The 15,838-nt window shown below is 39.8% G+C and overlaps 1 protein-coding gene across 9 annotated transcripts in view; it reads left to right on the top strand.

The window, feature by feature from the left end:
• Nucleotides 1-15,838, top strand: part of MTUS1 (microtubule associated scaffold protein 1) — a 169,851-nt gene that overhangs the window by 129,977 nt on the left and 24,036 nt on the right. For 8 of the 9 annotated variants that reach the window (XM_049631717.1, XM_049631716.1, XM_049631718.1 and 5 more), the window contains 2 exons: nt 2,557-2,771; nt 10,279-10,345. In XM_049631717.1, coding sequence (XP_049487674.1) covers nt 2,557-2,771; nt 10,279-10,345 — 282 coding nt within the window. Of the gene's footprint in view, nt 1-2,556; nt 2,772-9,193; nt 9,274-10,278; nt 10,346-15,838 lie in introns of those variants that run through there. The other variant, XM_049631722.1, reaches the window with a different exon arrangement.

Here is a 15,838-nt window from a genome sequence, read left to right as displayed (position 1 = left end):
TTTATCCAAACAATATTGCTAGCAAATATTTTAACTACAGTAAAATTTTAAAATATTGATAATACCGAAAAAAAAAAGTTTACGAAGCCAGACATATTACTAGATATTGCCTGACTTTGATATAAGAGATAATTTGAAGGAAAATATAAAATTTGGTGCTACAAAAAGAGTACATGTATTCTGAACCCGAAGAGGGAAAAACAGTGCTTAATAAATTAATTTAAATTTATCTCCTTATGAAATAACTTACTAGAACCTGACCAGTAAAACTCATCGGAAAGTCTCAGTAGGCAAGAATTTTAAAGGATGTTTTCTTCAAAAATGTTAAATACTTGCATCTCAAATTTTGCAAATAATTATAGCCTAACAGTTTTAAAACTCTGATATTGTGTTAAGTAATAAAATTGATCAGCATAGAAATTCTAGAAAAAGAATCAAACATGGTTAAGGGATTCAAGAAATGATAAACTGAATGTAGTATATCAATAATCAAATGAATTACATAAATATTAGTAGGACATACAGCAGTGTCAGGAGAATGAATTTATATCTGCATATGTTGCACTGAATTCTAATTGGTCAAAGAGTTAAAAGATGTTTTTTTGCTGTTCTGTTCGTATAAAATTATAGGAAACTATATAAAATGCAGATGTTTACCTACATGTGGGTTTACTGAAATGAAGAATTACCAAATAAGGGGCTTGATATATTTAAGTGATATTTTATTATGATTATTGCATAAATGATTATTTTTAATTAGATATTACGTCTCTTCCCCGTCTCTACTTTCCAGGGTGGGTGGGAACAGTAGACACTGGGTGTCGGGGGCCTAGGTTCTGACTTTGGATCTGTCCCATAGAAGCCCTCTGAGCCTGGACAAGGCCCTTCCCACCCTGGAACCTCGCCTTCCCTATGGAGAGTTACTAAGGGGAAGAAAGAAGGAAAGTGAGAACACTGCCTGAGCAGTAAAACACTATGTAATTATTATTTTATGTGAAGAGTAGAACTCCTAAGAACATTTTAGGAAATGACGAAAAATAAAGGAATGCTAACTTCAGACACTTTGACAAACTGTAAAATATTTAGATTATTTTTCATTAAAATATGACTCTTAAAAGCTCTCCCTATGGGACTTGAATATTATGACAAGGAACTTGGTTGCTTTCTTCCTCTGCTTTGGAAGTGGCAGTTAGTAATCATTAACAGCTACTTAGCACTAAGAAAGACTATGGGCAAATACTTGACCCTTTAAGTGTTTTTAAAACACAAAAGATATTTTAGTCATTTTAGAACAGTGAATTATCAAGTATTAATACAAATATGAGTCATTTAGCCATAGAAAGCATCAAAGAAAATGAGAACCTCTTTTCGCCTTTTTTTTTTTTTTTTTTTTAATTTAAGGAATATTTTGAGTGTATTTTGTAATTGGTTCTTGGAGCATGAATAGTCAAGTTTGTTTATTTTTTTCCCCAAGAAATTACTTTAGTTTCCCTCCCCCTGAAAAATTAGAAGAAATAATTCCCATCTATAAAATTCCCTTAGGTTTGTTACCACAGAATGTGAACGCCATCAGGAATACCTCTGAGAACAGGGAAGCTTTTTTTGTTTGTTTGTTTCTTGTATCTTTTTTTCAGATTTAGTTTTGCTTTGATTACTTGGCCTACTTATTTCAAGAAGCTAAGCAGCTTGTTGTGTGTTCTTCCAGTTCTGTTGGAGATTTAAAGTGATGGAGATATTTGGAACGGTTCCAAAACTGAGCAGTTTTTCATTTAAAATAGAGTAATTCCCAGGACACCCGTGGCACAGAAAGTGAATAATCACTTAGCACAGCATCTTAGTTGGATTTGGAGTATTAGCATGGGCTTTAAAAAAAAAAAATGCATAGGCCATTATTACTACTTGGAGAGGGGAAAAACAATAAAGCTTGTGTTTGATAGAAAACAGAGTATAGTCGAGAGTATAGTACTTTTAGCAGTGAACTTAAGGGACAAAATGTGAGTAGGTGTTCAATATGTGTAATGATTTATTAGAGATGAGGAAATGACTCATCTGCAGTATAAATCTTTGTAATGACCAGGCCATCAGCAGGAAAGGATGCGAGATTTGTAGAAAATGTGGAGGAGGAGGGAGAGGTGTTGAAAGTCCAATCCCTTGTGTTTTTCTTTGAGCATATGTGATCAGAATATAGACTCAGGGAACTTGTCACAGGATACTGTGCCAATTTACCTAAAAAAATTAGAACCTGTGATATCTACATTATTTTGCACGCGATTTTCATGTGTCTGGATTGCTAAATCTATTTGTTTCACGTACATGAACAAATGGTTCTCTGCCCCATGTAAATCTTTTAAGTCAGGGCTAGAGACATGGTCTGTGTTTGTGCATTCCAAACATCTAGATATGTGATTAATTTCTGTTCTGAGCCATATGCTTTCCTTATGTAAATAGAACTTAAGTGCATTTCTGTGGCTTATTTCGTTGTTTTTGAACCCAGATGGTAGTGATTATAAAACTAAAAATCACATATCTTCCTATGTATACTCATTTCTTTTACAGTTGAAAAGGGCAGGCAGAAGAATCCCAGAAGTTTGTGTATCCAGACACAGACGTCTCCAGATGTGCTATCTTCTGAAAAAACACTTGAGTTGGCTCATTATAAAACAACATGTGAAAACCAAAGTGGATTTATCCTGCAGCTCAAGCAGCTTCTTTCCTGTGGTAATACCAAGTTTGAGGCATTGACAGTTGTGATTCAGCACCTACTCTCTGAGGTAAGGATGTGTACCCTCTAAACAGTCTTTGTCCCTGAGGTGAGGCATGGGGGAGGGGGCGGCGTTCATGCTCTTGCCTTGTGAACACTTTTCAGTTAATGAATGATGAGACCGGATATAATTCATCCGATTATGCTTTTGTCAACTCGCTTGATACCTGAGTCTCTCTCTCTAGAAATTTGGGATGGAAACACTTCTACGACTTTCTTTTCTCTTTCAAAATCACTCAGACTGACAATGGCAAAAGATAATTGCTTGTTGTACTTGTATACACGTCTAACCAATATTAGCCTTAACATTTTTTCACTCAATTTTTTGTCTAACTGAATGTAGCTCTTCATATCACCTTTAGTTGAATGCTTTGAAAAATGAGATTGGTTATATTTATGGGTCAAGGAACACTTCCAAGGTAACTCCCAGTATGGGTCTGGGGACTTTGCAGAATTTCCATCCATTCCTAAAATGGATTGTGGTACAACAGATGCGAAACAGATTTTCTTTGCTTACTTAGTCTTCTCTGACATTCTACAAGGGTGTTCGTTCAGGGACGAGTTAAAATGCATTGAGAAGCCAAACTTCTATGAATGTATGCTACTAGTATACCACCAAAAACTGCGATTATCTGAGCGGAAACACTGGGATGAAATTATACTTGAGCTGTTTAGATAATTTTTTTAATCACCGTCTTAAAAGATGCACATCCATTACATCTCAAGAAGAAAACTGTTCAGTTTGCTTGTAGTTCAGCTCTGCTCTGTAGTTCAGTTTGCTCTGTAGTTCAGTTTGTGCAACAAACCTGTGTTCATTTTCTACAGAGGCTACTGTGATATGGTTGCCTGTCTGGGGCAGGGGAGACAGAGGTGAATGAGACTTGGTCTCTGTCTTTGCAAGTAACCAAGCTAATAGACAGTTGGGATCAATATTTGAACATTTTACAGCTTTGTCCAAATACATCTTTTTGAGAGCAAGATAGACACATATACCTAGTTTTAAAAATTGTAGGGGTATATGGTACTTCTGTTGCTCTTTAATATGTAAGGAGGGAATTGGAAAGCTGGCTTATATTATCAAGTAGGTAAAATTGGAGACCACGTAAGATCAAATGCAGGAAACAGTCTCTTTTGCGATAAACCAATAAATTTGTTTTACTGCAGTTAGCCTAACCCCGCCCCATGTTCAATTCCTTTCTGTCTCACATGGAATGAGTCATTAAGTCCTGTGAGCCCTCATCCTACAGTGTTGCCCCCCCTCCACCATCCCCTCTTTTCCATTCCTACTGTTGCCAACCTTGTTCAGACTCTAGAGAACTGTCCATTTGATTGTGATAACTACTTCTTAACTAGATTTTAAGCCTGCGCTCCCTTCACTCGTTTATCCCAAGCACTGCCGACAGATTCATCTTTCCAAAGCATTCCACTCTACTGACTAAAACCTTTGTCTACAGCTTACCTGTCCTATATGGTAGCTACTGTCTTTATGAAGCTTTTGGACACTTGAAGTGCAGTAAGACTAACTTAAGATATGTGGTTAAGCATTAAACTACACATGGATTTTGAAGACAGTATGAAAAAAATGGAAGATATCGTGTGAATAATTTTTCTGTTGACTATATGCCAACATGATAATATGTTGGGTATACTGACTTAAAATATATTAAAATTTAATCTTCAGTTTTAGGAAATTAAAATAATATACATGGCTCACGTTATACGTCCTCTGGAAAACTCTGGGGTATAACTTGGAATATAAGATTCTATAATTTGGCATGAGCTGCTCTTTTTAGCCTCACCTCACTGCCTGTCGGCTCTAGCTGTATAATTAGTGAGGTAGAGAAAAAGCAAGAGGGATATAACATTCCTTGAATATTTACTAAGTTCTAGACATTCGTAACTTATCACATCTTGTCCAAAAACACAAATTGGAATTTACTAGTAAGGAAACTGAGGCATGGAGCTACAAAGTAACTCATCTATCAGCAGACAGCTAATTTTAGAGGAAGACCCGGACTTGAACCTAGGTCTAGGACGTTAGGAACTTAAAATCATCTATGAATGTCTCAACTTTCCTATTCTTTGTTCACATGCTATTTATTACTGGGCCACTGCCCTTCTTTCTAATATCTACATGTTCACATCTTATAGCAGCATCATACCACTATCTACATTTAATTTACATGGATTCACTATACAAACAACAAGTAGAAAATGCAAATTAAATAGATCAGGCAGTCCTGCCTTTCATGCCCCTCCATGAGGAGAGGCCCAGAAGTGGATGTGAGATGAGTTATGGAGTCTGCTCTTCCTTTGGTTCCTAAATCACTCACGTGGGCATGAACCTCCCACGGTCCATGTGATCCTGCTGTTTCAAGGTAATTTTTCCCCATACAGCCTTGCTCGTAAACACAAACCAAACTCTTTATCACATGCTCAGTTGGAGGAGGAGTAGATCGAACATTAGAAGAAAAACCTCACTTATTTGGATAAACTGACAAATGTTTGGTCAGTCTATAACAGGACAAACTCTTAATGAGTTTCAGGGATACTTTTACTGTATGTGAATTTCATATTGCACCTAATTTAGGTTTTAATGCCAATGTGTGACTCCACTGGATTTTTTATAATTCGGGTCAAAAACTCCCTCTTTTATTTCCTGATCCTTCTGGCTCTATGTTCTCTGTACCTTCTGGATTCTAGGCACACTTCTATTTCTCTGTCACTCTTTACCTTGTATTACAAATAATTATTTGCACTCGTTTAGGCTTTTTAAGACCAGAAGCTCACTGAAAGTAGGGTCTGTGTCTAGTTCCTTCTTGGGAAATGACCCTAGTACTTATGGCCGGACTTTATATAACAGATGTACAGTGTATACCTGAACAAACAAATGGGTGAATAGACAGGATGGAATCCCAAATGTAAGATGAACATATAAAGTCTTGATGCAAAAGTTCTTTGCTCTTTATAATCAATCAGCAAATATTTACTGATTGCCTAATGTGTGCAGGACACTATTATAAAACAGGACAGGCATAAACAGGGGAAAAGTTAAGTAATTCTTCAGAACAATTTCCCTCTTAACCCTTTGGTTCTCTCCCACCCACTATACAAGTGATTGATGGATTGAGATGTGGATAAGCAGATGTAGATTGTAGGTATAGACTGATCTGTATATACATATATATCTTATTGCTGAGTTTTTCCCAAGTGGCTTTAGAGCATTAGAGTATGGATAAAAATGATTGATTATAGGGAATCCTAGAACTATCACTTACCCTTTGGTTGCAAGCCTGTTTAATAACTATAATTTTCCCATTCTAGTGGCAGAAATAATTCATTACATGGAAGTTCTAATAAGTGCCTCATGAATCTGGAAACTAATATCACACTTTCTGTTTCCCAGAGGACACATTGTTGATGGTTTCAGTTTATTCCAATTCCAGGTCTATCCTTGGATGGTTGAGCAGTGTTCTGTGCAGACAGCCAAAGTGAAATCCAGCCTAAAGTAGCACTCAAACAAGGTGAATTTTGAATGACACTAGCAGGCTACTATAAGTAAAAAAGTCTCAGGGCAAAAAAAAAAGTGGACATGATTCATTGTGTGAGTGGTGGGGAGGAGATGGGAGAGGGTACACGTCTGAGCGATCTGACATGGCTCTTTTCTACAAAATCCCCTGTGCTGGTGGTGCTCTTCAATAGCTAGCAAATTCAGGCCCACTGATGGGATGGCAGCCAGAGACTAAGTGCCTGTGTTTCAGGGACCCCTAATTAAATTATAGTGAATCCATTTTTTTTCCCTTGGAGCACTTCATATATTAATAAGTGCGTAGAAAAGCAGATTTCCATCCAGATTCCTACCTCCTGCTTTTTTTCCCCCCACATTGTGTAGAATTCTGCATGTTAAAATAAAAAGAGAATTAAATAAACTTGTTATCTTGACTATAAAGAGTTTATCATCTAAGACAGAAGCACTGATAGAGGAGCCGTTGAATAAAAAGAAACAAGCAATCAGCAGCTGAGTGACAAAATGCATTTTCATCATCTACAAGTAAAGGATAGATCTCTTAAAGGGCAAGCTCCCAGAGAGAGTCAGGCAGAAACTGACACAATGGTGTGGGCTCTGCGATTTGCATGTCATATAGGATCACATATAAAGCCCTTAGTTTTTCCTTTATCTTCTGCCGCTTCCCCTCAGATGAGGTCATCTGCCTTGAATGGTAACTGAAGAGAGTTGGGCCCGGCCATTTTAGTTCTATCCAGGTCCCAATCTTGAAGGCAAGAACCATGTCTGAAATTTCTTGCATACTTTTCCCCAGCGTCTGAAATGGTGCTTTGTTAATTGGCAGAGTAATAATTTGCCAATCAATTCAGAAAGATAAATGTCATCTCCAGGTTTTGGGGAAAAGGAGATGGTAACTATGATTGACATTGAACATTCCCTTCAGGGTTATGTAATGGGTCAGGTCAATTTGTTCTTGTGGAGGTGGGACATGGGTAGCAAGTGTGATTTGTACAGAACAGGAATTGGGAGCCTAAACAGGAGCTGGATGATGGAGATTCTTGGACCTAGGGTGAATTTTATTTTTCATGGACTAAATGGAATAGTTTTGGGAGATAAGGGCATCTGTGTATACAAAGACCATGGGACAGTAATCAAGCAGCCCCCTGAAAGGTCCTGTGGAGGGATGCTTTCACTAGAATAGGAATGAATTTCTGGAGATCAGGACTGGAGTGGAGGTTGCACTAGTAGACAAACTGTGATAGAGTCAAGGCTCATGAGGAAGAATGGACTGACTTTGGAACAACCCATTTAGACAAAAGAGAGACAAAGATGACCTCACGGCTTTCCTGTCACTGTTGACTGAGACTGACAGAGATTGGAAGCTGTCAGTGGCTTCTGGGACTGGAAGGTGGGATGCAGTAGAGTTGGGGGAAATGTTCACATGAACTGAAATCCCTTGTCCCCAAAACCTCTTTAATAAGCCGAGAGATCATGCGGTAGGTGTTCGTGCCAGGGGGTAAACGTTTTCATAAAATGACTTATGGAAATTACATATCAACCTAATTTTTCAGTTAAGCGATTTTTAATTGCTTGTGGGTATCTAGTAAAGCTGTCTTCTGGTGTTTTTGACAATTGCATGACAAAACTTGCTGGTATTGACTTGAAATAGATCACTAAGCAAACAAAATTAAGGCCTAAATTTATGAGATTAAGAAAGGCATGTATTACATCTATTTCCATTCGCTTTTCTTTCAATTTTATCCAGGTTGATTTTTCCTGAGACTTTAATTTCTACATTAGAATACTCATTACTTGTTCATTTTTTAAAACCTGAACTCACGGATTTGTTTTGTTGTTGTTATTTTTTTTAATTAAAAAAATATATATTTATTTATTGTTGAGAGCATGAGCATGAGCAGGGGGAGGGGCAGAGAGAGGGAGACAAAATCTGAAGCAGGCTCCAGACTCTGAGCTGTCAGCACAGAGCCTGATGCAGGGCTCGAACCCACAAACTTCGAGATCGTGACCTGAGCCAAAGTCGGATGCTTAACCGGCTGAGCCACCCAGGCGCCCCTGGACTCACGGATTTGTAATTTCAGAACAATTTAATACTGCACTTTAAAAAATCAAGCATTGAGAATACCATTAATGGCAAAGTGTACTCAAGGAGAAAGTGTTTCTTAAATTCCAGTCACTGTTAACTACCCATGTGACAGTGTTAGCATGCTGTTGTTAACTTCCTTAGCTCTTTAGTGAGAGACCACTACAAAGTAAAAAGTACAAGTTATAGAAGATACCTGATCTCCCACTCTCCAATCAGCACTGCACACTTTAACTTTAAACACCGCTAGACCGTGTTCTAAGCATTCAGATTAAATTTTGCAGCAAACACCATTCGTCTTACTATGTCATTATGAATTGTAAGTCACAAAACACACACTTGGATTGTTCTTTGCCTCGTTCACAGGCTCCTTTAGTATAAAGGTTTTGGAGAACACGTTTCTCTTTTCTATTAGTAAGTGTGATCATCTAACGACCTCAATTAGAGAGGGAACTAAAAAGGTTCACAAATCTAAAAATAACTCCATTATCCAGGCAGAGAAGGTCAGTTTTTCTTTGCACTGTACCAGCTGATATTTAAGTAAGTGGCCATCGATCAGTCTAATGTCTGGCTCTCGTTTTTCATAAATGAAGGGCTGTGGCTTTAAGTAATCGCGGGCTGTTTGTGCCAAAGGCAGAAGCTGCAGCAATCAGCTTCTGAGAGGAGAGAGGCATACGGTAACCTGCAGGATGTGAAGTAAGGCTAACCGAGGACCAATCATGCTCCTCCCGGTAGAGCTTTGAATGTAGGCAGACCCGGCTGGTGGGTGGCGTGGCCACCTGTGCACTTCTTGGACGGTGCGGGGGGGGGGGGGGGGGGGGGGTGGGGACAGGTGCAGACAGAAGCTGGAAAATGGGCTGCTCCAGCAGCAAAATGTGTCTCTATCCTCCCTGTGCAGCAACAAGGGTAATTAGTATTTGCTTATAGTGCGTTTCTGGAAGAATGTCAGGGACTGAGGCAGAGCTTGTCTGGAATTAGGGGGGAATGCTTGGAATGACGAGCAACTCTTGCCTGCAAAAGACTGGGTCTCATGATCTCTGCAATACTGTGATCAAGATGCGGCAGGAGCTCCGTCTCGGGTGATCCTAGTGAGGGCATTTTCAGAGAGCTCTGAATTCTGCCTTTTCCTTAGTTATGCCCTGGTGGTAGGGAATCAACCTTTTAAGAAACTGTGTCTATCGCTATGTGTGTGTGTGTGTGGGGGGGGGGGGGGTTTGTTTTGAGTTGCTGGTAACTTGGAAATTGTTCTTTTTTTACGGAATTAATAATAGCTTTTTTGATACGGAAACAGTTGGTGATATTCTTTGATTTCATTTCTCTTAACATCTCCTTACAGTTATAGCTGATCCCAAATATAATAATCCTTAGAAAACAATGTGGGGCTGGGTAAAATTAGTTTAATTTTGTCTTTTTTTTTTAAGGATTCTTTTTCACTGTGGCTTCTTCCTTTTAGGACTGACATTGTAACAAAACTTTTTTTATTTGCAAATCTAGGACAAAGTGCATATAAGTGCGTGTGTTTAGAACATTAAATATTTATCTTAAACTGATTAGTGCTTTATTGCCCTTGGAGGAGAATGCATTAAGTCTTAAGTATGCATTTGCTGAAAGGTTCTATGGATTAGCAATGAAGCATGGCTCAAAGTAAATATTTTTAAAAGAACCATGCCAGTGAGTGTCTCCAATGATGGTTTGACGAAAACCTGAAAAAATAAAGATTTTTGAAACATGAATTTCCTTAACAACTAAGGGACATCTGTGTTTTTTTCACAACACAAACTGTTTAGCTTAAATGATTCATATCTTGGCTTCTCGATTCTGAGTCTCATTTTCCTGGTGATAACAAATGTGTGCCTTTACTGAAAAGGACCCTCCTGAAAACATGAGTAACTTGATGTGTGTTTTCCACAGCGGGAGGAAGCGCTGAAACAACACAAAACCCTATCCCAAGAACTTGTTAACCTTCGAGGAGAGCTAGGTAAGAGCTTTTTTTCCTTTGTGTGTGTGTGTTGTTTTGTTTTTTTCCCCGTAAGTTTGACAGGATGAGGGGACAACTGGCAAATTCGGTTCTCCCATCTACATTATGGCTGGAGTTGCACGCTGGCAGTTGTTAGCTGTCCCACTCTGGTATCTGTGCAAACACTTAATATCAACATTTCTTTTGAATCTTGGCAGCTTGACCTCAAGTTCACAGAATTCCTGGCACTGATCTGACTAAGCCTAGCAGAGCTTTTGATGACCAAAACATTTCTCTTCCTGAAGACAAGGACAGAGCGAGTTTTGTAATTGTGTGGGTTCCTCTTAAATAATTCTGTCATTTTTTTTTCCCGAACCTCTTTCCATATTAAAAAGTGGTGAGAAAATTCCCTCTCTGATAATAGTAATTACATTACGCTTTCCTTGGGGCAGTTTGCGAGGAGGAAGTATGTAAAGAGAAGGATGCTGTGCATCCCGGATAGCCTGTCTGAAGAAAGCACGCTCTGTGCTAATGTTATAATTTTAACAGGGCTGATGGTGAAGGACCCAGTTCTACCAGGAGCCATGTGCCCCTGAAGTCTGTAACACCCACCATCCAGTGCTGCTGTTCGTAGGCTGAGCTGAGTTTTAGTTCTTGACTCTCCTGGAAGGGTCTTCAGGGTTCATGCAACAGAGACCATCTTGCCTTCCCTACCTCAGCTACTGTGTTGGAGTGAACCATCTGTCTTGGGATGCCCCTGTCTGCCATGGGCCCCTCAGCCCTAGAGAATCAGCTTCCTGCTTCAGCTTCAGCCCAGTTTGGAGTTATTCATTAAAAGGCTGAATTCCTTCCCCTTAGCGATTTCCTACGTATGTTCACAGCCTCCTCCTAAAGTGTGAGTAGGTATGTGTATAAATAATGCAAAGGCAACAGCCAGAGACGAAAATTGTGTTCATCCAGTTCTAGGAGAAACCTGTCTTTGGACAAGACCGGAATTTCAACATTGTCAATATAATTGGCTGGACTTAATTTTTTTTTTTTCTCTGCCACCCCCCAACCCTGGGCAAAGATTAAATAGCAGTGAATGTGAGGCCAAGGCTTGTCTCTGTGTTCCTTTTCTGTTTTCACCTCCCAACGGGAGGCAACCACAAACTGCTGACTACCCCTCCAGATTCTTAATACCTAGCTGAGACATCATTTTCTCCTGACCTTATTTGAGGCGATGGAAATGAGGAACTCTTTATAGAAAAGTAATTTTAAAACAGATGGAACTTCAGGACCCCAAAGAGTTGAGAATTCTAGGCAAACCGTTCAAGGAAACCACAGCTGAGAAACAGGCCTCCTGGCGTTAGCATTTGAGGCTTTCTGTCCTGTTACTTAACTAGACAGCTGCCCTTTTGATTACCCAGATGACCAACTTAATTTGCTTTTGTGTGTGCCTTAAATAAGGTAATGGATATAGAGTGAGCAGGTCAGGAAAGAGGCCTTTTTGTGTGTGTTTCAGAGTTCATTATGACCCAGTGGAGGTGGAGACGAGCCTCCCTGATGGTTCACGTTTCGGCCTCTCCAAGATGGGGCCGAAACGCCAGCGGAACACTGTTCTCATTCATGCTGCTTGAATAGGGGATCCTCTTCTTACCTTTTAGTGGATAGCACAATTAAATGATTTAAAGTGGGACCCGGGTCCTCAGCACCTCCATTGGGTACGTAGCCTGACAGGAAATAGCTGTCACAGTTTGTACCCGTTCTCAACTTTCCGTCTGTGATAAGGAGAGTGTGCCCTGGTGTGCTTTCACCACTGCTGTCCACGCGTCCGGATGCAGTGGTTGGCCTGTCCATAGCATCCGGTCACCCAGGTGGGAGTTGGGTGGGACTTGGGTTAACACGGCCGTAGGGGACTCTTGTCAGGGTAATGCGATGACATTAGGAACGGTTTTCAATGGAAGGGACAATTGGGAATGTGTCAGTGCTCCCATTGAATGAGGTAGAACTTCTCAAATAACTATGTAAAGCCTTTTGGGAATGGTCTCAGTTCTTTGAGGGGAGAGAAGAGAAAGCATTACGTAGTTCTTCTGATGGAAACAGTCCAGGAAGAATTCTCCAGAAGCTGCCAGTGGGATTGTCTGTAGCACGGACTAAGATGAAAGACAACAGGTTACATAGCAAAGTTCGAAATGCGATTTTAAAATTTGAGGCAGTACTATAGAATGGTTAGACTGTGTGGTCACAATAACCAGGTCCAGACCTTTCGTAGCTGGGTGACCTAGGGCAAGTCACATTACAGGTCTTGAGTCCCAATTTCATTATCTATCACATGCACTAATAATTGTCTGCTCAAGGATAGTCATGAGGAGTACCTGAAGTAACTCACTGTAGAGTGCGTTGCACCCAATGTTAACTACTATTAAATAGTTACTATTAAGCTAACATGTCTCCATTTTATAGCTGTGTAATAGTCACATTTGCTGTTTTGTGGGGGTATCAACCACACTGTAGGAAGGAATTGTAATTAGACTATATTACTAGAAACCCCTCAGGATGGGTTGTTTTTTTGTCTTCAGACTCAAATGCCAATGAGACGTGATTGATCCCCTCCTGACACGGTCCAAGTGCTTGCAAAGTGGAGGCCATAGTCTAGCCTTTTGTCCGTGGATTCCTAACTAGAAGTTGCCTAGCTTCTTTGAGTCCAGTTTCCTCACTGGGGGTATGAAGTTAATCCGTATTTTTCTGGGTTGTCGCGGAGCTTGAGTAAAATAGTAATATGTATGAAGCAACTGGCCATGGTACCTGGTCCACCACAGGCACCTCAAGAGAGCCTTACTACCACCACCATCATCCAGGAATCCACCATTTCTCTCCAAAATATGGGGGGCTGTTGGATCCACTCTCTAATTGGGTAATGTTTCTTTATCTTCTCTATGAAAATTAAGGCAAGTTTCCCAAACTAAGAACTGCAGAATATAAAAGACAACTCAGACTCAGGAGCACCGAAACCCAAGTAGAGTCTGTGATAGTGACCTTCAGAATCTAACTGCCTCCAACCCTCCCCTCCATTGACTAACTTCCCTGTTGTCTCAGTCGTCACCCTGACCAGTGTCCTGTGCTGCCAAGTTAACCCAACTTCCCTCAGAACAAAACCATGAGGCTCCCCTCCTTCCACTGAGTCCTCGATACTTCACAATCATGTACTTACTATAATCTTGTGTTTCCTTATTGTCTCCAGATAGTAAAAAAAAAAAAAAAAAATTTTTCCAGAGAGTAAATTTCTTTCAGAGATTCTTTCCTACTCCCTATGGGGAAAAAAATACATGTTCTCCATTTTCACAAGTAATTGGTAAATATTTATGGGTATTTGAGGGTTTTTAAATTTCTTTTTATTTAAGAATAGTGTGCAAAAAGTTAAAACTGTGAAGTGAGGGCAACATAGCCCATATTCCACTAGGAGGCTTTACTCTTGCATATTTCCTGTGTCTTTGTGTATATGAGAGTAGACAATTTCATATCTTGACTTTTTTTTATTAAGGTATCACTTACCTACAATGGAATGCTTATTGACAAACACATACACTCATGTAACTTACAGCTTTATCAAGGTATTAAAGCTCACTATCCTCCCAGAAAATGCCTTCATTCTCCTCTCTGGCAGATGATACCCCTCTTCTCCAGAAGCAAACAATGATCTGATTTTTATCACGTAGATGAGTTTCGTGTATTCTAGAATTTCATATAGATAGAAACATACATCATATTCTTTTTGTGTCTGGCTTTTTTTTTTTTTCCACACAGCAACATGATTTTGAGATTCGTCCATGATATTTTATGTGTATTCTTCTCTTTTTAGCTTGTGTCAAGCACTTTTCCATATTGCCTCATACTCTTCATTATGGTCATGCTGAATGACTTGGGAAAGTTCTGTTGAGTGGAGATAGCTTAATTTCACTTACCCCTATAGTGTTTAGTATAGTGAGAGTTTCCTTTTCGGCTGTTATCCCATTCATTCCCATGGTTTCATCTGCAACCTGGTGGGTGATGATGCACAGAGCTAGTTTTCGAGTTCTGTCCTTCCGAGGCTGCAGATGTATTTTGCCCGGTGAAGAGCTGCCTCCAGGAAAGCCAGTCTGGTGTAATCAGGCCTTTCTGTTTCCCCAGCCCTTTGCTTCCTTGAACTCTCTGCCGTGTCTCCTCATTCAGACCTATTCCTCAAAGTCTGCTTATCATCTTCTGAAGTGGCATCATTCTTCAGTTACCACCTAAGCTAATGACAGGTCTCACATGCCTTGTCCTCCTCTCTCCTCCTCATCCTTCTGGCTCCTGCTGTTCTAATTTAAGCCCCATAATTTCTCCCCTCAAATACATGTCAATGGTCATCCAACATGCCACCTTGCTCCAGGCCCACTTCTCTCCAGACTATGTTAAAACAAGTCTCACATCTGTCCTCAACTGGACATTTTTAACAAATATAAATGACTTCATTTGGGCTTTGGGGAAAAGTCCAAATAAACTGTATTCACCATGTATGATTTGACCAGAACCTTCCAGCCCAACTTCATGATATCGGGATGCTCGTTTGCCTTTCTTCACACCTTCTTTCCCCTCCCCATGCCTTAGACACGGGTCCGTTCATACCCCTTTGGCCCTCTTTGGCACATGTTATCCCCTCTGCTTGAAATGTGCTGTCCCTTTTTCACCGCCTTTCTATTGTTTGCCTCTTAAACACCTCACTGGCTAAAACCTAGCTAAGTCCTAGCTAAAAGACCTTATCTTCATTTGAGTTTTAGTTAATCTTTCAAGAAAAGTTAATTGTGCCTTCTACTGTGTCCTTCAAGATACTTTGTTATTGTAGTTATTTGTTTCTAGACCTCTTCTCACATTCTAGAACCATGAGCCTTTCAAGGGCAGTATCTCCTTTACCTTTGTAGCTCAACGAGCTAAGATCTTGTGCCCGGTACTTAGTATTTCAGTGAATGAATGACTTTTATATTGAAGGTGGTAACTAGAGAAAGTTGGTTTATCTGTATAATACCTAATATTCAATGGTTTTTGTATACAAATATTTTCCTATAAACCTTTTAAAAATAATGAGTATGTTTTTAGAAATGAATAATAAACAAGGTGAGCTATAATTCTCTTGGGAACATTTAAAAAAAAATTTAATGTTTATTTATTTTAGAGACAGAGTGCAAGCAGGGGAGGGGCAGAGAGAGAGGGAGACACAGAATCTGAAGCAGGCCTCAGGCTCTGAGCCGTCAGCACAGAGCCGGATGCAGGGCTCGCACCCACGAACCGTGAGATCATGACATGAGCCGAAGTCGGATGCTCAACCGACTGAGACACCCAGGTGCCCCTCTGGGAACATTTTATAATTATGTCTGATAATCCCAGTTAGATCATTTTGAAAGTGTCAGCCCTTGAAATAGAGTTCAATACAGTTCAATTTAATGGTCAGTGTCCACAACAAATATTTGGCCTCTGAGATAGGGAATAAACCTGTCACTCTAATTTTTTTTTTTTTTT

The sequence above is a fragment of the Panthera uncia genome, chromosome B1, assembly GCF_023721935.1.
Source record: "Panthera uncia isolate 11264 chromosome B1, Puncia_PCG_1.0, whole genome shotgun sequence".
NCBI classification, from domain to species: domain Eukaryota; kingdom Metazoa; phylum Chordata; class Mammalia; order Carnivora; family Felidae; genus Panthera; species Panthera uncia.
The sequence above is the reverse complement of the archived record's forward strand: the minus strand, read 5'-3'. Positions and strand labels throughout refer to the sequence as shown.